Source organism: Solea solea, chromosome 14 (genome assembly GCF_958295425.1).
Source record: "Solea solea chromosome 14, fSolSol10.1, whole genome shotgun sequence".
NCBI classification, from domain to species: Eukaryota; Metazoa; Chordata; class Actinopteri; order Pleuronectiformes; family Soleidae; genus Solea; species Solea solea.
In genome coordinates, this window is record NC_081147.1 from 9036521 (window position 1) to 9059538 (window position 23018).

Consider the following 23018-nt stretch of genomic DNA (forward strand, 5'->3'; position numbering starts at 1 on the left):
CATGGAGCTGATAAACTCGGCCTCAGAGCATGAGGTGGCATATTCTCTGCACTATGTGTGTGTGTGTGTGTGTTTGTGTGTGGGGGGATTATGCTGCGTCACACTCGTCTTGTTGTAACAACACATCAAGCATGAGATGGATGACCTCCTGGCTAAACAATAACCTGCTAGTCAGACCAGAAATCTCCCAGCTTGCTTGGTTGGTATGGTGACCGTGCTCTATGAATACGGAGGCTGCAGATATCACATCTGAGAGGAGGTGGAGCAGTGCAGAGAGACCGTGCCTGTGAGCACAGAAACCTGAGATCGTTAGCTCTGGGTGCTTTGTGAATGTCTGCTACCTGCTCCAGTGAGAACTAATGAATTAATGACTGGGTGCCTCAGCTCCATGGATGAATCTTTTAAGAACCGTCCAGCGGTTGAATGGGTCCACCCCGCATCTGTGTCCTGTTTGTGTCAAAATCTAAATTCACACCACACTGAATAATCATGTATGTACCTTTTTAAACAATGGAAAAACGAGTGGAACCTCTGCAGCCCTCCTCAGTTTCAGTGGGGATAAAAGTGTGTGTTACTCCCAGGGGGAGAAAAAAAAAGAAAGAAAAGAAATGCTGACACCACTGAGTGTGCAGAGTTACTGCCAGCCTCTAAAGGCCTGTATTGAACAGAAGCATACATGAGAAAGTGGAACATGCATTCAAACACGTGCACATGCCAAAGCCGGCTCGCTTAGCTAGTGGATACTGTCCTGAGAATATCAAACCAGTAATGCCTGGACCAGCAGTCTGTTATTTTTAACCAGAAACCAGAAGCTCAAGCCAAACAGTGCTGTGTTGTTAAACCACCCCAACAGGCCCTGCAGTGCATGTGAGTCGGGTGGGGTGATGTGTGCAGCTACAACTGAACTGCAGGATACAAATAAAGGCTGGGTCTGCCTTAGGGGAGTGAACACTGTGTTAACAAGACTATCTCAACCAGCAGGCAGTGAATGATACTCGGGTAGAAAGGCAAACTTTGCATCTTGAAACAGGATTTAGTAAAGGGATTGTTGTCGTTGTTGAGTATTAATAATACTGTGTTTAAAATCACAATGTGTCTAATGTACCATTCCTAAATAACCATACATAGCTGTGTGGCAGTCGCTGCAGTTTGTAGGAGTTAGCTTTGCTCGAGTAGGTTTAACCTAAGTAATTGTACTCCCACTCGTGTAATGTATACTGTCAGTGCAGTAGGAGCACTTCTTCTGAGCAGGATACTCTTTCCCTTCTCAGTAAATGATCATTAAGGTTTTAATGAGTCAGCATGGGCAAAGAGAAACTGACACCCATCTGATGCCCTGGCCTGAGGCTATGTTGTCATATAAATAATATTGTCTACATTCTAGTTAGTGAAAGCATGATATAATAATGTCAACACAGATCTGACTCTAGTGACATTCACTAGCAATATCTATCTATCTATCTATCTATCTATCTATCTATCTATCTATCTATCTAAACATTTGTTTATCAATCTGCTATTTATTCTCTTTGTTGGGGGGTTAGATAAAAAATTTCCTTAGATTAATCGTGTCTTCTCTTTTCCTTAAAACTCCTCCCATTGATATGAAGGCATCCTTATTTGGGAGGAGAGCGTCTTGTGTGCATGTGCTGTTCAGCGAGAAGGCGTGTTATGGGCGGGACTTATCTGCAAACATCCTATCAATTATTAGACTTTAGCTCAGATGGGAGGGGCTTGTAAGGGAAATCCTAACGCCGAGTGGCTGCCGGGTGATAGCGGGGGCGGGGCCCACAGACGGAAGTGTCTCCCGACTGGTCCAGCTGTCATCAAGAAGAGAGAGGAGACCATTAACACCGGCTGCCTAGGAAATACTGAAAAAGGAAAAACGCAAAAATATGGCAACACCAAAACGATAAGGTCATGTCGCCGAATTGAAGGTAGCTATGCCCGACATGTCACCAAACACATACGCTTGTTGCTACGTGTGAACTGCGGTCGCGGTGGCGTTGCGTTATTTCGAGCCGTGAAAATGATGACAGGAATCGGTAGGGCTGTGTGACATTGAACATACAGGACACGGAACAGACGAGGTCGTTTAAAGAGCCATATACACCATTTCTAACTTGTCATGTAGTGGACATTCTTGCGCTGTGTTATCGTTGGTGACGATGCCGTGAGCGTTCACGACATTTCGGGGCACGTCGTAGCCGTTGCATTCGTTTTTATTGCTCTCCGGCTGTTTTCGCTAATATGCTTCAACGTCGCTGCGGTTGTCGGCTATTATCCTAGCCTAGCGGCTTGCTGTGGGGAGCTACCCCAGATTTAAGGCAGACAGGAGACGTCATCAACATTTTCCTGTATTTAAGTGGTTCCGAATGAGGAGGTCATTGCTGAAAACCGAAGATAATTCGGTAGGTGTCCACTGTATGGGCCAACACAGCGCCCGAGCGTTCACATATGCACTGTAATGCATCAACGCACTTTAAAATGGATTGCCGGGACCTGCATGATTAATATGGCACATGGAAGGTGGCGGAGCAGCTGTTAGCTCTGCTGCTAGCTGCGTAACGACCTTTGAAGACGTCAGGCTGTAAGCTGCCTGCTCTGCTCAAGGCTGGTTGTTTACCGTGGTCGCCTGCCTGCTATCCAGTGTTATATTTCATGTAGGCCTTCAATAGCCAAGCAAGTCAATGACTTAATCTCATTGATAGCATCACAAGACCAGACAGAATGCAGCCCAAGCACGTTCACTGCGTTTGGCAAGGCGTGTGTGTGTGTGTGTGTTTTTTATAAGAGGCCTTATTAACTTAATGTGTTAATAGTCTACTGCTTTTCTGCCATACTTCTCCCTCAACCTTTATTTTAGGATAAAGAAGACGGTGAAAGCCAAAAGTCAACTGAAGATTTACTGGTTGTCCTAAATGGGTGACTACGGGTTTGGAGTTCTGGTGAAGAACAGCAGTGGTAACAAATCTGCTTTCCCTGTAAGGATCCCTCCTCACCTCCAAACCCAGCACCCTCACCACCCCTCAAACCCCCCCAGCCCCCCCTCCTTCGTAAACAACACCTGCTCCACCAATGGGGGCAGTGCTTGGCTGTTCCCTGCCGTAGCCCAACACAGTAACATGCAAGATGAGATTCTGGAATCGGACAAGTCCAAGGCCTTGGACCTCCAGGACATGCAGGAGAAGTCTCAGGTTCAGGCCCAGCCTCAGGCCCTGTCTCCGGGTCAGCAGGAAGCTGGTGGAGGCCTAGGCGAGCTTGAGGGAGCACTTCCTGAAGACGTTTCCCTGGAGAAGGGTTCTCTGGAGAGTAGTGGTGGGAAGGAGAAAATGAGGATGGAGTCTCCGGTGCTGAGTGGGTTTGACTACCAGGACAGCCTGGGAATGGGTACGAGCATTGCACAGTCCACCTCCTCTTCATCTTCACTGACCAGCTTTAACAACTGGTCCCCTGCTGTCCCATCCACCCAGTCTCCAGTGGTCGGCGAGGACATCGGAGGGTTCTTCGGCCCAGCTGGCTCTAATGCCAACGGACCTCCCCTGCTGTTCCAGAACTTCTCCCACCATGCTGGCCCTGGTTTTGGTGCAGGGGGCAGTTTCTCCCCGCAGATTGGACCAGTCTCTCAGCACCATGCTCCAACACCCCACCCCCAGCACTACCACCCCCATGGTCAGGGGGTGCCACAGCAGCACCGGCGCTCTCCAGCTAGCCCTCATCCACCTCAGCCTTCCTTCCCTCCACATCCCCATCGTACTGGACCGTTCACCCAGCTTCCCCATCTGACTCCTGCCCAGAACAAACCACCCTCTCCTTGGGGAAGCTACCAGAGTCCCTCCACTCCCACATCCACCTCCTGGAGCCCTGGTGGGTACGGTGGCTGGGGAGGCCCGCAGGGGGTTCGAGAATACCGGCGGGGGGTTGGTGGAGGCATGACGGGCCTTAACTCCATTTCACCACTGAAGAAATCCTTCCCCAACAACCAGGTACATGGGATTGTCACAGAGCTATTTATTATTTCATATGTTCTCGTCCTATAGATTTTGTCAGGAGACTTTTAGGAAACATATGTCTGTCCACACAGGTTCCCTCCCAGAAGTTCCCCAGAAATAGCTCTGGCTTCAATCACAAGGGCTGGATGGAGGACAGCATGAGCCGCAGTGAAGGCATCTACCCTTTCCAGGTGAGCATACCACATAGGTAATACTTGGGCTGATGTTAAGGGATTTATTGGATGAGTTTTCTAAAAATAAACTCAGCAAAGTTGCCGATCATATGAAAGGCAAACATTCGACATGAATGGAGGTCTTATATCTTCATGAAATGTAAATGTGTTCTCTGTGAAAGTCAACAGTATCAATCATGTTAAACATGTGTATCTGTGTCAAATTCAACAAGTAAGCCATTGAGGAAAAACAGGATACATGGCCGTCAAGCAAACTAAAGGGATGAATTGAAACGTATTGTGCATGTTTGTGTATGAGGTCTTATCTAGGTCATAAGGGTGATAGAGAGCATCAATATCATCTGCTCTGATCACATGGCCTTCCTCTTGTCCTGATTTGAGGAGTCTTGTGCTCTGCTGCAGCTTTGCATGCTCACAGCCCATTTAGACACAATGTGAATCACCCTTTTTTGTGTTACTAATAACTCATGACCTTTCTGTGTTTTGAAAATTGTTTTAAAAATGAATCTGTAATATTCTTCCTTTCCATTAACATTTGTGGTAGTTTGAAGTGGGAGGATGCATTTTTCTGGCTTCTTTAGTAGAATATATTCTCTGATATGATATGAGATGCAGATAATATTTTGCAGGAGCCATTTTCTGTTTACAGTGCTCTCTCTTCTGACGGTCTCTCCAGGGATATTCTCCACAGTTTTTTTTTTTTTTTTAATTTGCTTATTAGCACTGTAGCAAAATTTGTCAGGGCTCCTACATCTTGTGCTACTTTCGATGTGAAGAGGAAGTAAAGATGCTCACTGTTGTCTTCCTCTCTTTCAGCAGGAGAGAACACGGTCCTTTGATGGTTTCAGTATGCATTCTCTGGAGAGCTCACTGATTGACATTATGAGGGCTGAGCAGGATTCCCTGAAAGGTTGGTTCACACTCTAACAGAGTAATTTTCCTCTCCGATGCAGTTAAATTGAGGTCTATGGCACATGCATGCTGCTTTGCTATTTTTAACAATTCATGATTAACACAGTGTTATTGTAGCTATTTGAATACATAATGTTTCATTTTGGGTTACAATTTGACCTAAATTTTGGTATAAATATTTGACAGTAGTTGTGTATATTTCCACTGTTTCTTTGTTTTCATTACATTTAGTAGACAATAAAATGTGTCCACGGCAAATTCCAAGTAATCTTTTATCTGGTTAGAACCCTTTAGCATTTATTCCTTATTTAAATGAAAACTTGGGCTAGGCTATATAGTTGTAATGTTATCACTATGAAAATGTCTGTAATTTAATTAAGCCAGTTATGGAGATAAATACTATATCCTTAAAGATAACATTTTGACGAATTAGAAGGAGCCACCTTATTATGGTTTTAAACTTATTTATGGGTAGTGAATGAAAACATTACATCAATATGCAATTTTGTCAATTGTCAGTGTCAAGTATCAGTGTTTTTTGTGTTGGTACAAAAACTACACTTATAATTATTCAGGCCTTTATATTTGTACATTTCTGTCACATCCTCCGTAACCCCTGGAAACCACCACCTGCAGCAGTTTTGTGATCTCATTAATAAAAGATTGCAGTTCTGTTTTGTACCCATCTCAGACAGCTCTACTGTTCCTAAATGAAGCTGACTAATAGTTAGTTTTTTGGCTCTCCTCTTCCATAATTTATACAGCCGTCATACCATTTGTCACGTGTGTGTACTCTGTCACTTAATTTGCAAGTTGGCCTCAATAATCTTGTAATAATTTGCATAGTTTTAAAGCTAACACTGCCTTGTAATGTCAGAAACCTTGTTTGACAGAAATATTGTTTGTTTAAATGTGAGAATAACCTGAATGAATTTGCTGCACATTACCAGGTAACTAAATAGTCTATTTGTCTTCTTGAAAGGTGCTATTTACATTTTAAACTAAAATTCTCTTCTTAGGATTAGGAATCATTTCATTTTACAGTGTTCTGAGTTCTCCTCTGTTTTTATCATACAGGACGTTACAGCTTTTCTCACCAGGGTGGAGATGGACCTCTACCTATGAATGGTATGTAAATAACATGCATACAATTTAGCAGTGCTCTAGCAGAGCTCAGGTGTTTGAAAATAAGACCTGCCTATAGTTCCTAAAGCAAGTTCGTACTTCACGGCTATCTTTAAAAATTGTTGATTTGCTTTGGTGAGCTCTCATAAAACAGTTAAATGTCTGGATGTCATAAAATCACACTGAGATGCACTAAATAACAAGTTGTAAAAACATAAAATGATTTACCTTACATTACTTATTTTATTGCACTCTAATTTGCTGTGCCATAAAATGTGGTATATGTCTTAATTCAATCTCAATACCCAAAGGAAATTCAAGTATAAAAACATAAACACTACAGATCTGCTTTGCCTTTTCAAACGTGTCCTTATTGCATTTTTCTTTGTAAATTGGTTTTAATTACATGTTATTTGAAACATTTAATATCTTTTTCTTGTTCATGCTGGACATAAATTACTCTTGGTGTGATGTCTGTTGCAGCCTAAATGGGTTAAAATAAAATTACTGTAAAGAATTTTGGTCTGTGGCTACACAGAATGGCTGCTGTGGCAGCCATTTTGTGTGGTAACCTAACAAATTATTTTCCAGTCTCGGCTGGCGAGTGCTTGTGCATATTTTATTTATGATGTACCTTTTTCAAAAAGCCATTTCAAAAGTGTTTTGTGTCGTTTTACATGCAGCGAGAAGTTATGGCAGAAGACGAGGTAAAGTTTGTGAATGTGTCTTAATTTGTTCATTGTACAGAAAGCTGCAACAACCCCTGAAATTATGACTCTTTGTATTGCATCTGTGTTTGTCTGCTTTATTTTGTTATTGTCACCAATTATTTCTGCCTTGATTTTTGTGACGTTTTAGCCTTTTCCTGTCGGGCCTTACGCCCTTTAAATGTCACCTGCCAAGATCTAGCAGTGATAATAGTCTTGCTTTTATTGTGTCATTAAAATTGTAATCACAGCTGCTTTTATATGCATTTCTTAAAACAATTACATTTATTTGCCTCTGATCATTCGCCCTGCTCCCTGTATTAATACCTTTTCAAATTGGAAAGAACTGACATAGGTCAACCAGTATGTGAAATCCAGATGATTCTCTCCATTAGGTAATTCCTCTCTGTTCCCCATGGAGGATGAGCGCTCCTTTGGAGAGGATGAGTCAGGTGACCAGGGGCTTCCTGGACTTGGCTCCACCCACTGTTTCCCCCACCTCAATGGGGAACGCGTGGAACGTTATTCTCGCAAGGTGTTTGTTGGAGGGCTCCCCCCAGACATAGACGAAGGTAAAGGCTTGAGAAGGTAGACCCCGCCCCCTACAACAAATGAACATTAATGACTTCCCCACCCTAATATGAGGATTTACTTTTATGTTGGTGCTTGTCAAAGACAGATTTACTGACTGATTCTCTGTTTCAGATGAAATCACTGCCAGTTTCCGTCGATTTGGTCATTTGTTTGTAGACTGGCCTCATAAGGCAGAGAGCAAGTCCTATTTTCCACCGAAAGGTAGAGTCAAACCAGTTTAACTCTATATTCGTTACCAGTGTGTCTACAGTACAGACCTGTGATGGTGATCATTTTCTTGTGTGTGTAACCTTTGCAGGATACGCATTTTTGCTGTTCCAAGACGAAAGCTCCGTTCAGGCTCTGATCGATGCTTGTATTCAAGAGGATGGAAAGCTTTACTTGTGCGTTTCCAGCCCCACCATCAAAGACAAGCCTGTAAGTGTCATCTGTTGAGCGGCTTGGTAATCCTGCCTAACAAGTACAAAACTAACACAAATATTAACTTAATAAATAGTTACACAGGTTGTAGTTGTTTAAGTTTAGATCGTTGTATCCTAGAAGTAGGCGCATTTTCCCTTAGACGTCCCTTCAAATTGAGTTTTTTTTTTTTTATGAGTGGAGTCGCCCCCTGGTGGTCAACTGCTATTTCCTGCTACCTCCAAACTTCACTTTTCAAACCGGAACACTGTGTCCATGTGTTTATACACAGTCTATGGTTTCTCCAAAACCTTACTGAAAAGTTAAAATGACAACCATGGTTTGTAAATAAGAGGGGTGATTTTATTAACACATTAATTTAGTCTCATGCGCATGTTAGACATCAGTGTGCTTGACACAAAATGTGCAAATAGTCACCTCAGCTGTCAGACATTGCATTGAAACCTGGAGATTGTCTGGAGGGACTCTACACGTCCACAGAAGTCACCCCATACATTTTTTGGTGATTTGGAGACGTCATGAGAAACTGTGAATAATCTACAGTGAGGGAATTGACAAGTGTCTCATCATATGAGAATGTCTTGACCCAAATCTGTGGACAACAACGCAGTCCGTGTCTTGAAATGTCTTTTCAGTCATTGAGGGGGTTTGATGTAAACAATTCTTCAATCTACAATCTATTAATTTTCACAATGAATTGACAAGAGAATTAATGATCGTTCATCATTTTTTTGCTATCTTGACTAAAGGTCCAGATTCGACCCTGGAACCTAAATGACAGTGACTTTGTAATGGACGGCTCTCAGCCATTGGATCCTAGAAAGACCATCTTTGTAGGAGGTGTCCCTCGACCTTTACGTGCAGGTACGCATGCGTGGTGACCTCTAAATACAAAAGTGTGCATTCTCATGACTGAAATCGTTTGGATTTCATTAACTTGCATCCTGTGTTTCTGTCATAGTGGAGCTTGCTATGATTATGGACCGTCTCTATGGGGGAGTATGCTACGCTGGGATCGACACAGACCCTGAACTTAAGTATCCAAAAGGGGCGGGGCGAGTGGCCTTCTCCAATCAGCAAAGCTACATTGCAGCCATTAGTGCCCGATTTGTTCAACTGCAGCATGGGGAGATTGATAAACGGGTGAGTTGAACTGAGATTAGCAGCTTCCTTAAGGTCTAAGTGCAGAGTGGATGTCCATAAAATATTAATTTCCACCTAGCTAACATACTGCTATGTGTATTCAGATTTCCTCGGACCTCTTTTAACAGTTTCCCTGTGCTTCTCAGGTGGAAGTGAAGCCATATGTCCTGGATGACCAGCTGTGTGATGAGTGCCAGGGAACCCGCTGTGGGGGGAAGTTTGCTCCTTTCTTCTGCGCCAACGTGACCTGTCTGCAGTACTACTGCGAGTACTGCTGGGCAGCCATCCACTCCCGAGCTGGCCGCGAGTTCCACAAGCCGCTGGTGAAAGAGGGAGGCGACCGACCTCGACACATCTCCTTCCGCTGGAACTGAGGCGAGCCCAGGGCAAGGGAGGGAGATGATGCAGGTTCAGGGGAGGGGCTGAGAAAGGGGTTGTTATGGAAGGGGTACGGGCTATGGTATGAAAAATAAATGCACTTTTCTTTTAAGTTAAAAAAAAAAACAACATAATTTATTTTTTATTTTATTTTTTTTAATTGGCCCTCTAAAAGAAGTAAATGCTAAGAAGAAAAGAGTGAAAATCCCATTTACGTTTTTTGACTTTAAGTGTGCATGAACATATGGGTGCATTAGATTTGGATTTAGACGTTTTCTGACTTGACTGTACTTTCTTTTCACGTTAGCTGGTGAAGCTGCTTACATTTGTTTTCAAGAGTAACATAAAATTTAAGTGAGGTTCATCATACCTTAATCAGTATACTAACAATGGAAGTTGAGTTTAAGAGGGGTGCATTTTCTTGATTTTTGCTTGCAGGATTAGAGAACAACTGTACCATTTACCAAAAGTTGAGTGCAAATAGTTGGGTTGTACAGAGAAATGAGTTTTTAAAGCAGCTCATTGTATAGCATCTGGCCACGTCCTGAAAAAAGAAAACAACAATGACAAAATCTCTTAAAGATTGCTAGCATGAGGTTTTAGGTCTTGGTTGAAAAGTTGACACTTTGTAACCAGATAGGGCAAACCAAAGATTGGCCTAAAACACATCATCAGAAGCAGACATCAACCTGAGGGTTTTCAGGATAATGTTGTGTCCTCTTGTCGTGCGACGGGAGGAGAGGCTGGGAGTTGTTTGGCGTTTTGATTTCTGGGTATCAGCTAATAAAGACACGGCCCTCAGGGCTCAGGTATTGGCAGTAGTATTTGCTCACTTTATATTGTCAGGGATATTAGCACTGGAAGCTAACATGCTAATGTAGTACAAACTAATGGGAATGCACAGTCCAGTCTCCCTGAGCTGTCCTCATGGTGTACCACTGCACGCTCTACTATGACTGGAGCTTCTATCACAAGTGTTGTGGTTGGAGATGGTAGTAGCTAGAATTTGCTGTCACAGAGATAAAGATATTATTTTATACATGGCCTGCTGATTTTTGTACAGTGTTTTATAGCTGATTATTTTGTCATGAACATATATACATTTATTATGCACTACTTTTCTAAATATTTTTTTCAATAGTCATTTTAGGCACATTTTTCACAGATGGGAGAACTCCTTTTGCAATACCTCATTTTTTTCACTTGGTGAAAAATAATTTTGTACCTTTGTTACTAAGAGATCTGCATTTATGGTAAACTTAATTTAAAAAGAAAATGATGAATGATATTAATATAATTTTCAATTAGCTTTTATATATTTAAGTGCTGGTAAATCTGAAAATTGTCTGGTGCATTGGTGTGATTCTGTAGATAAAAAAAAAAAAAATAAGGCTATTATTAGCTAGTCATATGGATTCTCCTCTGTCCTAATAAACATTATTACAGGATCCTAAGGCATGACAAGACCTTTCTTAACTGATTTTGATAGTCTTGAAACTATAGTCTGATATTTCACCCCTAGGTTCAGTCAGTAAGAGTATCATTAGGGTAAATGTTTTGGCTTTGTTCAATGTGATATCTTCCCTTCTCTCACTGGAGTGGATGTTGAACATATAGATCCTCTTTCTGGAACTGCCTGTAAGTTCTACGTATTCTTGGCATGCATAATGTAATACAGAAATAAAATGGCTAGTGTTAATGCAGGACCTAATGTAATGCACTAGATCTCCTTTTGACTTCCTTTTCCTTATCTCTTTGAGATCACCTCTCTCGTAGCCTCTCTTTACATGATGGAGTCTGCCTTCCTTACACAGACGTGATGTTTATGCAATCAACACAGTGACAACACTTTGGATGTGTTTTTTTGTAATGTAGAGGACACTCAGTAGGACATAGGTGAGGAGAGTTGATCACTTGACCCCCCTTTGTGATGTGGCATGCTTTGGGACATAACCTGAATGTGATTTAATGTTGCAAGTTAACTTTGAGCCATTATGTGCAATACTTATTCTTTCCAGAAACAAGTCTCTGCAGTGTAAGTCATTTAATCCATATAGACCACGCAGTCATTTAACACATTTGTTTCCTATTGTTCATGCTGATGTCTGCAAGAAAGAAAAAAAAAAGAACTAATTTATACCTGAATTTATTTTTAAACATTAGTTTTGTGCTTATTTACTTATTTTGCTACAACCATGCTACTGTGATTGAAAACATTGTATATACTAGGTCGATAATGTATTTAGTATTTGCTATATTTTCTTTTGAAATGTTTAACTATGATTTTGATCAGATTTTTTGTTATATTTTTGGGGTGATGTGTTAAACTCGTGTGTCTAGTTTTTCTAATTGCTGTATTGTGCTCCACATTTTCAGATGAAAAGAATATTATGTCTGTTAGTATTACTTGATTGCAAAATTTCAATAGTTTTTAATTGTATGCTGGGAAGGTTATATTTATTAACTTTTTTTTACCTGATATTTTGATTTTTATTCAGCCATTTGACATTTATATGTAAGTTCCAATTTTTATATTTTCTTCCTGATTAATTTACGCTACAATACAGACATCAGTTTTTATAGTTGGTTTGTAGTATTGAAGTAAAACAAAGATCTAATGTCATATATTCATTTGCTGCCAACTATTTGTAACTGTATGCATACATTTGAAGTATTTGTAATGTGAGATGTTGAATGAATAAAACAGCTGTGAGGAAGAAACATTTGCATTTTGATTCTCAACGGTTGATAAGAGGTCTATGTTAATCACTGTGCTTTCTTAACGTTTCCTCGTAAATGAAAGTGATGTGATTGTGAGGGGAGTGGAGTTGAATCAGGTCATGGGTATTAATAGTCTGACTTATTACTCAGGTCATAGTGGCTGCTATTTATTGCACCAAAAAACATTTGACAAGGTATTACCATTTAATGTTAAAACAATCAATGCTACATTTCAAATAGATTTAACAAATAAGTTATGAGTCCAAACACCATACAGCCACAACAATAAATGAATAACTGCTTTTTATGTTGTGGCAAAGCAGTGCATTTCCCTGCCCTGTTATAAAGGGGGTCATTCTTGGCTTGGCAAGTCAAAAAACATACACTACATTAACATTAAAACCAGTAAATAGTTATACTGCTGTAGGTGACTGGTGTGAGTTAGTTGGTAGGTAGAGATGTTTTCATAAGGTAAAATTACATCTCTGTCTTCTCCACAGTACATGTTTTGATTTGAAATGACTGGTTACCTTGGCTTTGATCTGACTACTTTGGCTTTGATCTTAACTGGTTAAACAACACTACTGATGCCAACAGCAATAAAACACCAAAGTGCATCTTCTGTCTTCGATGAGGTAAGTGACAGATATGAGCTACAGCCACACAAGTAATCTGATAAATGTGACTTTTCGAGATATAATTATCTAATCAATGTTAAACACACTTTAGCAGTCATATATCGGAACAATACTGCTACCAGACTATGAACCACACCATTGACCAGACCATGGCACTGGACCTAACATGTCGCCAGGCCATACACCTGGACCACACCATGGATAGAATCCTGGACCAAATGGTTGTCCAGACTGTAGACCAAAACTTGGACCAGACCATGGACCTGGACCAAACAATGGGCCAGACCATGGACCAAACTGTGGACCAGACCATACATGTGCACAACACCATAGATACAATTCTGGACCAGACCATTTTCCAGACTGTAGAACATCGTGCAGATCTGGACCAGACCATGGGTCAGACCGCAGACCAACACTTGGACCAGACCATGGACCAAACTGCGGAACAGATTATAAACCTGGACCAGGCCATGGACCAGACTGTAGAACATCCTGCAGTCCTGGACCAGACCATGGGTCAGACTGCAGACCAAACCTTGGATCAGACCATGAACGTGGACCAAACCATGGATCAGATCTTCGACCAGAGTGTGGACTGCACCGTGGACCCCAACCAGACCATTGTCCAGACTGTGGCACAGATTATAAACATGGACCAGACCAAGAATCAAATCCTGGATCAGACCATTGACCCGACTGTAGAACATCCTGCAGACCTGGACCAGACCATGGGTCAGACCGCAGACAAAGCCATGGACCAGACCATTGACCTGGACCAAACCATGAGCCAGACCACGAACCAAAGCATCGACCTGCATCAGACCCTGGTTCAGACAGAGCTTAACTCTCCGTGTCAGGTGAAAAAGAGTGGGAACAAGAGACGTAGAAGTGATAAACCTCGTTTCATTTTAAAAGTCAAATTCCCAATATTCGAAGTTTTGGCTAAGAAGAGAGCCATGAAGAGGGCCATCGCACTGGGAACTGTACCGTCTCCGCCTGTCGAGAATAGAAGCGAATCACCTGAGATCCCAGGTAATGTAGCTGCTAATACGAGCTAACAAGCTAGGCTAGCTAGCGGGTGCTCGCTAGCAAGAACAAATAATGAGTTCAGTTAAAAATATGAATAAGTTAAAAGGTAATACAAAACTATATAATGTGTCTGTAATTGTTCTTGTTAATTTAAAAAGTGACCTGTTTTCACGTCTGTTGGCCGCCTAAAGTTATTAAGATAGTGAGTTTTGCTATGGCTAACAACCTCTGTAAATCATACTATTCAAAATTTAGCAGTTAGTCGCAGAATAATTTATATAGCAACAAGACCAAGTTTACTATTCACATTAACACTATATTTATGTAGTATTGATACACTGCGTGTCAAAATACTTCAACTGTACTGCAGTGTTGCAGAGATTCACTGAGCCAAAAATGTTGACAGTCAAACAAATGTAAAAAAATAATTATATAATGATTTAGATTTTCTTTCCATGAAAATGAGAGCGAAGGTGCAAAAATCATTATTCCTACAAATTGTGAATCCCATCAGTCACTATATATCAGTCAAAATAATCATATTTTGTTTTTTAACCACTTCATGGAGCATGAGTTTCTCTATGATATTATTTGTACACAAGATTGTATGAAATAGTTATTTGTTAAATAAACTGTTATGTGTCTGATAAAGCTAACATGAGAACGATTTATACAAAGCTGGAAAAACTAAGCATAAATATGAAAGCAACTTTGCAAAAGTTTGCCTCTATACATACTACACTCTCAGCATCATATTTATATGCATCATCTTTTTTTCAGGTGTTGAAACAGATGTTGACTCTGATAGTGGAGATATTTCCTATTACTCCCAGAGATCCACTAAAAAAAGAACATCAACGAAGGAGAAGGCGAAGGTAGGCCTGTATTCTAAATATACAGTATGTTCAGTGACATTCAGAATGTTTGTCATTTGGTGTTTTTTTTTAATTTAAATGTATTAATTTTTTTAATTTTATGTAATGAAAAATATAAAACGTGGTAACTCCTGGATCCAGTGTATACCTATTTGACTATTTAATGTAGTTTCAACATGATAAGTGTCCCCTCAAATATCTTTGTGGAAATAGAGATTATAAGTGCAGTGGTGACAAATAAACAGCAGGGTGGGCTGTGGCTCCCACTGCACAAAACAAAGATAAGCATTTCTCCCTGTGGTAGATGTTACAGTATCACATTATTCTATATATTGCAGGTTAAAAAGGCCTATAACTATATATGTTTTTAACACATTTGTTCATTTAATATGGAAGTGAAATTGTAGTAAAGTAATGTCCATTACATTCAACACATTGTCAATGAGTCCACTCACTGTTGATTATGTCTATTAGCGCAACATGACTCCAAGTTTCTCAGTATGCTGTAATCAAGTTTGATTTTTGTGTCCGTGGAGACACAGAGTGATGCATTTTACATCACGACGGATGGAGGCAAGGCAGAAGCGCAACAGCCACACTGGTAAAGTGAGATGGCAGTGAACCTTAGATTTAGAGATAAACCGTGGTTCTCTGAAACACAACTGAGGTAGTGAAAATACGTAAATGAATGTTGAAAGTGAATGGTTTGAATATGGACTTAGAGTCGTCCTGTCAAAAAGCTCTGCAGGCTCATCTGAGGTGTGGGACGAGCGACATTGGCAATGTTTTGGCCATAAAAGTTACACACTGGAGCTGTAATATTAGCCAGCAGACACCAGAATGATCGTTTGCTCTCTGTACGTCCTTATTCACCATACATCTTTGTCACCTTGTATCATGAGCTCTTATATTCCTCCCTTTTTCTCCTGCTGTTGATGTGACCCATGTCCTGCATAGGTGAAGCTGGCAGTTCTTAGGACCATGTCTAGGATGCTGGAGGAGAACAAGATTATCAGGCAGAAACTTGGCGCCCTCACCCAAGCGCACTGATGCTGCAGAAATAGCTCACTTTCGCTGACTCTATTTTAAGACATCATTTGTGTTTATTTATAAGTGTTTTATTATTATTTAAAATCTTATTTTAATTGAATATTAGTATTCCATCATAATTTGCATTGGTAGATAGTTCTAGATGCATGTAGTTCCTATAGCATGTAGTGTTGAAAATAAGTGTTTAAATATATACATATATTAGTCTATGTTAGTAGTACTACTTGTACTGTGAGACCATAAAGCAATAAGAAGAGGAGTATTTAACACAAACCTCAATGAAAAATGTTATTTAATTAAAAGAGTTTATATTTTGAATGATCGTGCCAATTCTTTTCACACTAGTCTGGATCCTAAAAATCTAAAATCCTAAAAAATATGTGGGAGTCCATCCACATGACTGAGTTTAGCTCAAATTACCATTAGTTTATCCCAGAAACAGCTCCCTAATCTGTCCACTAGAGGTCACTACACTCCATCATCACTGTGTACAGTTTATACCCATGAGGAAATACATGTCTTTGTAATTTTGTCTCATTTAATTTTTGTGAACTGAAGAATATTCTCTTTAGATTAAAAGTTTGAATACTGTTGGTTATAAATATATATGATTATAAAAGCTGCGGGACATGTTTAACAGCTAAAAAGTTAACAGTACATATTTTTTTTTTGATGAATCAGGTTTCAGGATTTGATGAATCAGGTTTCAGGATTGATATTAGTTAATCAACTGGAGAGCAGCATATGGCAGTGATTATTTGAACTGTGAAATAATTGTTGTTAAACCATGGACAATTTATTTCAAATTGTTCCACAGTTTCTTAATGTTTTGATTGATGAGCCTCATTGCCTCCATGTTTAGAGGCCAGTTGTTCTACCCTGAACACAACATGGCAGCTTTATCAGTTCACACAAGTGTGGAAGTACAGTGTGTGCTTGATGTTGTTTGATAGTACACTGCCCGTATTTACCAATGCAAAGAACTTTACGCTAAACATACGTATTTTTTGCAGATTTCGATTTCTATAGGATTGTCAGATACACTATACTATATGGACAAAGGTTTTGGGACCCCTGACCATAACACCAACTGTGACGTATACAGTACTTAGTAATATGGAGGTAGTCCTCCTTTTGCAGCTTCCACTCTACTTACAGGACTTTCCTTAAGATTTGGAAGTTTTTCTATGTGAATTTGTGCTCATTCATTCATTCTGTAGAGCATTTATGAGGTCAGGCACTGATGTTGGATGAGAAGACCTGGCTAGCACCTGTTCCAGTTCATCGCAAAGCTGGTCGATAGGACTGAGGTCAGAGCTTTATAGTCCTTGCAGTATGCACTTTGCCACAATCATGTTGGAATAGAAAAGGGCCTTCCTTAAACTGTTGCCACAAAGTTGGAAGCATAGCGTCGTCCAAAATGTCTTGGTATGCTGAAGTGTTAAGATTGTGACCTGTGGTCACCGATGTGATTCACACCATGTAATGATGTATGGATTTAGACATGTTTCATTAACTACGGCCAATCTCTTCATTTCACACTCTCCAATGAACAATTTTATGAACGTTGCGGCAAAAACTTCACTCCTGGTTTGTACCACACTGTCTAAAATTGTGATTTGGGTCATTTTCAGATTATGTTCTTTTTTTATGTTAGTTTTGATTATTTCATGCAACAGTCAGCTTTTGTGAACACAGACAATTTCAGATGCTTAACCTGTGTTTCAGAAACAAGCCATTAAGTTTGTGGTCTGATTTACTCTGCAGCAAATAGATCTGGTTGGTGGTTTGAACAAGTAAACAGGCAATTTATCCTGAGTGTTTTTGTTGCGCTGAAGATAAATGACTGGCTGTGATTAGCATTTAAACAGGTCTTTTAATCAGAGTTGTGGTCTGCAAGGAGACGGGCAGGCTGTGAAAGCTGTACCTTCAGACCCCTGTTGATAGGAGTTTGCTGCATTGTTTATGCTGACAGAGGAGGCCCCAGGATGTTGTACACTTTGTTAAAAGTTGACTTTGTTGTTCTGAACCTGAAAAACACTAATGCCATCAGCAGAAATGGGGAGTAAGATGAGGTGCATGAAAGGCACTGAGCATTATATTGTAATGAAAGGCAAATGAGTTGTGGGTTTGAACTCAGCTATGGATTCACCATACAGACTCTTAATGGCTTTCTGGGGTTAGATTGATTGTTGGGTTTATTCATCCTAGATAAGAGTAGGTAAGAGAGTAGTGTGGTAATGCTTGTGCTTCTTTCTCCTGATGTTCTTTTCCTTTAAACACCTTCTGTACCACGTCCTGACTGATATGGCTTAGTGTGAGAAGCAGGACTTGGTAATGTCCTTTAGTTTAAGAGCTGGCAATGCAAAGAACCATTTTAGGTCAAATGCCAGACACCTGTGAGCTGAGAGCAACATTTTTGGGGTTTGTTAATTGAACACTAAATTTAGGTGTGAATGTGAGAGTGAATGGTGGTTTTGTGTTCTGTGTGATAGACTGGCGACATGTCCAAGGTGTACCCTGACCATTTCACCTTGTGTCAGCTGGGATTGGCTCCTCTGACCCACGACCCTCATGGGAAGGATAAAGCAGTAGATGATGGATAGATGTATTGTATGACACAAAATAGACAGTTAAGTGTACAAATTTCCCCACTGAAGGGTGGACATGATTTCACTGTATTCAATACAAATAGGATATCTGAAGGCATTTTCATCTCTTCTTTTTTGATGTTTTATTACAGAACAAACTATAAACTGGCAATACCTGCATTTATATTTAGTTATTTATATTGTTAGGCCCAGCCAAGGGAATGCCAGACAACAGCGTGACAACAGTGAACAATTTATTATAATTTACAGTGTAATGTGACGGAGCTTCTGAGACTATATTTACAAAAAGACTTCAGGGTGAACCCAGTGAACCCAGGCCAAAATATCAAACAAAAATCCCAACTTCCCACCAACCAGAAAGTGACTAAAGCCTTTCAAACAAAGCAGAAAGCAAATACACACTAATCCCTACCTCCCTAGCCAGATAAACAGGAGCACAGCGGTGCTTAAAACAAAAGTGGCGATTCACCCCTACTGTACCGTGACTAAACACACAAATGTTATTTACAACAATACAACACAGGTCTCTGCCAGGTTCAGCTATGTTTGGTCACGGTCTCACAAACACACTGTTGCCTCCACAATTACCCTCCTCTTCTGGGAGGACGCCTGTATGCCTCCTGCCACCAGGCATCAGCCAATCCCCGGTCTCCTGTCACCACATCTGGATCACTGGTACTCCTGTCCCAAATTATAAAACTATAAACTGTAAATATAGAACATAACGGCTCAGCCGTAACAATATTCTCTATGTACGTGATATAATTTCCATGTGCTTCGCCTGCATTTTGGGCCACTTGTCAGCTCCATTGAGAGTTATGGAAGAATAGTGTTTACAGCTCTGTCACACTTCTCCACAAAGATCAATCGTCTCTTCAGAAACACCCACTAGACTTCATTTTATTTCTCTGACTTACACTGATCATGTGCGGCTCTGTTGTGTGATGATTGATACGAATTTGTAGGTTCTGAAATACAGGGGTTAGAATTTAGAAAGTCTTAACAAGTCTAAAACTGTATAATCTCTTTAAACAATTAATGCTTAATTATACAATTGAAGTCACTGCACTGTGTGAATCACCAGAATCAGCCGCCATTTAACGGTGTTCTGGACTCCAATATAGAACCATGGTTCACAAACTGTGGTACGTGTACCACCAGTGAGTTTCCTCTGGTGGTACTTGTAGAAAAATATTGTTCTACTGTATGTGATCAGAGTGGAGCTGAGGAATTTTGTCTGGAGTGTATAGAAACGGAAACAAGAATAATACTAATAATAATAAATTAAATGATAATAAAGAGGTGGATGATGACTTTGCTTGTAATATTTACACCACTGTATTTTAACGTTGGTGATAATGGTGTTACTTCAAGAGCTCAGTATTTTCTTAGGTAGTACTTAGTATAAAAGGTTTGTGAACCACTGTGGTAGAAGTTTAACAGTGTAACTAAACACCTGAACATTTTTTTCAGTGTATATGGGTATTGAGTAATGTTATTTGCTGATCCTGTTTGTTCAAAGTATTGAAATTAGACATGTTCAAAAAAATTGGCTTTGGCTTTCTTATTAGTCCGTTCTTGTCTCACTGGTTCGATCACTGTCTTGTCTAACCAGAGCGAGGCTTGGTGTCCTCCCCCCTTTTATAAACACAGGAGCTGTTGCTTCATTGCCTTTCTCAGCTGTTTGAAAAGCGGTGTGAGCGATTGAGAGGCTCATCTCCCCGGCTTTTTTCAAAATCAGGCACTGGGCAGAGTTATTCTCAGAAGAAGAGTAAATATACTCTTTAATGTCCCAAACTGTGAGACAATCCACTTTGTTTGAGTCTACCTAAAGGTGAAGTTAAGTCACCTGAGCCTGAACCGGAATCACATGGAAGCTCCAACTTGTACAGCATGAATATGACAACACCGTCAGCTGCCAAGTGATTAAAAGCACTTTTTAATAGAGTACATAATATACTGGTAATTATACTTCTTATTGGATTGACATTTTTAAGAGTTAAAGAGCTGTGAACAGTTTCCAGATGCCATAATAAATACTGGCACAATGGTTTTGTCAAGGTGATATTTTAGCTGGGGATTAGCTGGCTGCAGTGTAATCATCACTCCGCCTGGAGCAGATGTGTGGAAGGCGTCACTCCCACTCTTCGCACATGCACATGGTGATGACTAATATTTCACTATTGTTGATGTGGTCTGAACATGCTCACAGGGAACCACAGCTCATTTCTTTCTTTCAGGAAGACATTTTAATGATAAGTTTGTCAGATCATGTTTCTGAGTATATTTTGTGGTTTGGTTTTCACAGCATTTGTGGGTCACATTAAATACCACCACATACCATATCACATTGCACATTAGCATAATTGTTGTGGTGAGATGTTCCGGGGGTTAAGTTGAATTTGTTTTGACTTTATTTTTATTGGGCGACACAAACGGCTACAAATTGCAGCGGGGGAACGCAATAAAGCGGCTGAAAAATATCCAGAAAGTAAATATTGTTTTGAAGGGGCCTGACATTGCTGTCGTGAGAGAACACATCGATCTCCCTCCAACACCCGAGGACACAATGACCTTCTCAGATTGAAGCTAGTTTGCCGTTTGTTCTCAGTTGTTTTCAAGCCACAGTGTCTAAACTACTGAAATGTTTTATCTATATTAATAAAAAAAAACCTGTTACTGTAATTTGTTGCTGCCTCCTGACGAGGGTTATGACCGTTTGGAAAATGTGTTATTGTGACCTGAGATATTAACACAGTCGACTGCTGCTTATAAAAGTGCAGCTAACCCGTGGCGCGTCAGTAAATAAACATTGTTGGGAGTGGTGGGTGTGAGCTTTACAGTGCAGGACTGATTTGAAGGCATGCACACCGAAAAGCTGCATGGGCAAAACATCACAAGATTTCAGTTTACTCTCACTCACTCATTGTCTAACGCTTTATCATCCACATGAGGGTCGCAGGGCTGCTGGTGCCAATCCCAGCTGACACAGGGTGGAAGGCAGGGACACGCACACACACCCCGGACTGGTTGGCAGTCCATCATATGGCCAACACATAGAGACAAATGACCTGTACCTCTGCATGTTTTTGGACTGAGGTAGGAAACCTGAGAACCTAGAGAAACCCCCCCCCACACACACACAGCCACACACACACAAGGGGAGAACATGCCAACTCCATGCAGAAAGTCATTTAATTAGACTTTTTGCTGTAATCCACCAAACCCTATATTTACTTACACTGACATTAAAGCTGTTCATAATAGCCATATATACCTGTGTAAGCAGAGACATGCAAAATATACAGCATATGATTGTGGTATTACATTTCTGCATCTTTGGACGATTGTGATTTTTAGCTTATGAATGTTTATCTCTGTGTGTGTGTGTGTGTGTGTGTGCGTGTGTGTGTGTGTGTGTTACTCTCCACGCTGGTGGAAGAGAGAGCAGTTCTAATTGGTGTTTGCAGCGATCATTAGTGTAGAGCTGAGGATGTTTGCTCTCTGCTCCTCTGCCATCACACTCTGTAACCTCTGGTTGGATGGTCAGTTTGCAGCAGCTCTGTCAGTGTGTCTTTCCCTCACAGTGTGACTTTCCCTCACAGTGGGAGACAGACCCAGCAGGAACACCCACAGTGCCGAGAGCAGTGGACAGCAGGGAGCTAATTGGTCATGGTTACTCAGCAACAACTACAGACACGTATTACTCTGGTGGCGAATTAAAGAAGCATATATACTGCAACGGATTTCCCTTTTATTATTTAATAATAATCACTTGAAACCAATCAGAGTAGAAGCTCAAACATGTCAATATTCTTTTTCTATATCTCATACTCTAATGAGAATAAGAATAATAACACAACAACATTTCTTCTCTGACACACTTTTAATTATCATTCTTTCTGTCAGAATATTTTAGTTTCTGTAATATCAAGTTTCAATGTCCTGTCCCCGTATTGAGTGACAATAGCAATTATAAAGTATTACTGTTATATACTGTATATACTATAACTCCAACTTCTACTTAGCTAAAATGTAATATAGAGATTACTCTATAGAGTTTCAATGTTTTTCCATGATTCACCTTTGGCTTCCTGGGTTATCGTTTTCAACTTATAGAACATTTCATGACACATAAATCCAATGTGCTTCACAGAAAAGGCAACATTAAAAACACAAGCAGAAAACAGGTGGATATCGCAGCAGTCGTCAGCCATAAACTCGGGAGAAAACCTATATTTTTAGTGTTTTTTTTAAAGTGGATACAGTTGTAATGGATCTCAAACCAGCAGGCATTTTGTTCCGAAGAAAAAGTAAGTAAAGGCAGCCTCACAAGCCTTAGATCTTATTTTAGGCACAGTTAGAAGATCGGAGGGACCTGACTGGGTTATAGTCTGTGAGTAGGTCAGATCATAGTATCATAGTATGTTAATTGTGTGGCGAACTGGAAGCCACTGAAAAGATCGGGGGGTGATGTGTTCAGATTTCTATACATGTGTAAACTCTTCCGCTTGGTTCAGATGTAAAACATGTACACACTTGTGTTCACTCTGTGTGTGCCATGTAGTGAGCCCAGCCAAATGACACAGACGCACCTTACTTGATTTGTGTATGTGTTTACGTGA

General features: G+C 40.5%; 2 protein-coding genes across 9 annotated transcripts; both read left to right on the forward strand.

Annotated features, from left to right (window-relative positions):
- The first annotated feature begins 1790 nt into the window (after window positions 1–1790).
- On the forward strand, window positions 1791–12186 carry LOC131472572 (cytoplasmic polyadenylation element-binding protein 4-like). Of its 6 annotated transcripts, none has more exons than XM_058649897.1 (12): window positions 1791–1937; window positions 2867–3986; window positions 4085–4183; window positions 5003–5096; window positions 6176–6226; window positions 6907–6930; window positions 7326–7502; window positions 7636–7725; window positions 7823–7941; window positions 8694–8808; window positions 8906–9087; window positions 9234–12186. In XM_058649897.1, exons 2-12 carry the CDS (start codon window positions 2922–2924, stop codon window positions 9459–9461), a joined length of 2244 nt encoding a protein of 747 aa, XP_058505880.1. In that variant the 5' UTR covers window positions 1791–1937; window positions 2867–2921; the 3' UTR covers window positions 9462–12186. The 6 variants fall into 6 exon arrangements, with proteins under 6 accessions (XP_058505880.1, XP_058505883.1, XP_058505884.1 ...); XM_058649900.1 differs by having other exon boundaries at window positions 5006–5096; XM_058649899.1 differs by having other exon boundaries at window positions 1804–1937; window positions 2823–3986.
- A 607-nt stretch (window positions 12187–12793) lies between these two features.
- Window positions 12794–16099, forward strand: LOC131472841 (uncharacterized). Of its 3 annotated transcripts, none has more exons than XM_058650304.1 (4): window positions 12794–12821; window positions 12916–13859; window positions 14637–14731; window positions 15689–16099. In XM_058650304.1, exons 1-4 carry the CDS (start codon window positions 12817–12819, stop codon window positions 15779–15781), a joined length of 1137 nt encoding a protein of 378 aa, XP_058506287.1. In that variant the 5' UTR covers window positions 12794–12816; the 3' UTR covers window positions 15782–16099. The 3 variants fall into 3 exon arrangements, with proteins under 3 accessions (XP_058506287.1, XP_058506289.1, XP_058506288.1); XM_058650306.1 differs by having other exon boundaries at window positions 14637–14730; window positions 15666–15801; XM_058650305.1 differs by having other exon boundaries at window positions 12811–12821; window positions 12919–13859.
- The last annotated feature ends 6919 nt before the right edge of the window (window positions 16100–23018 follow it).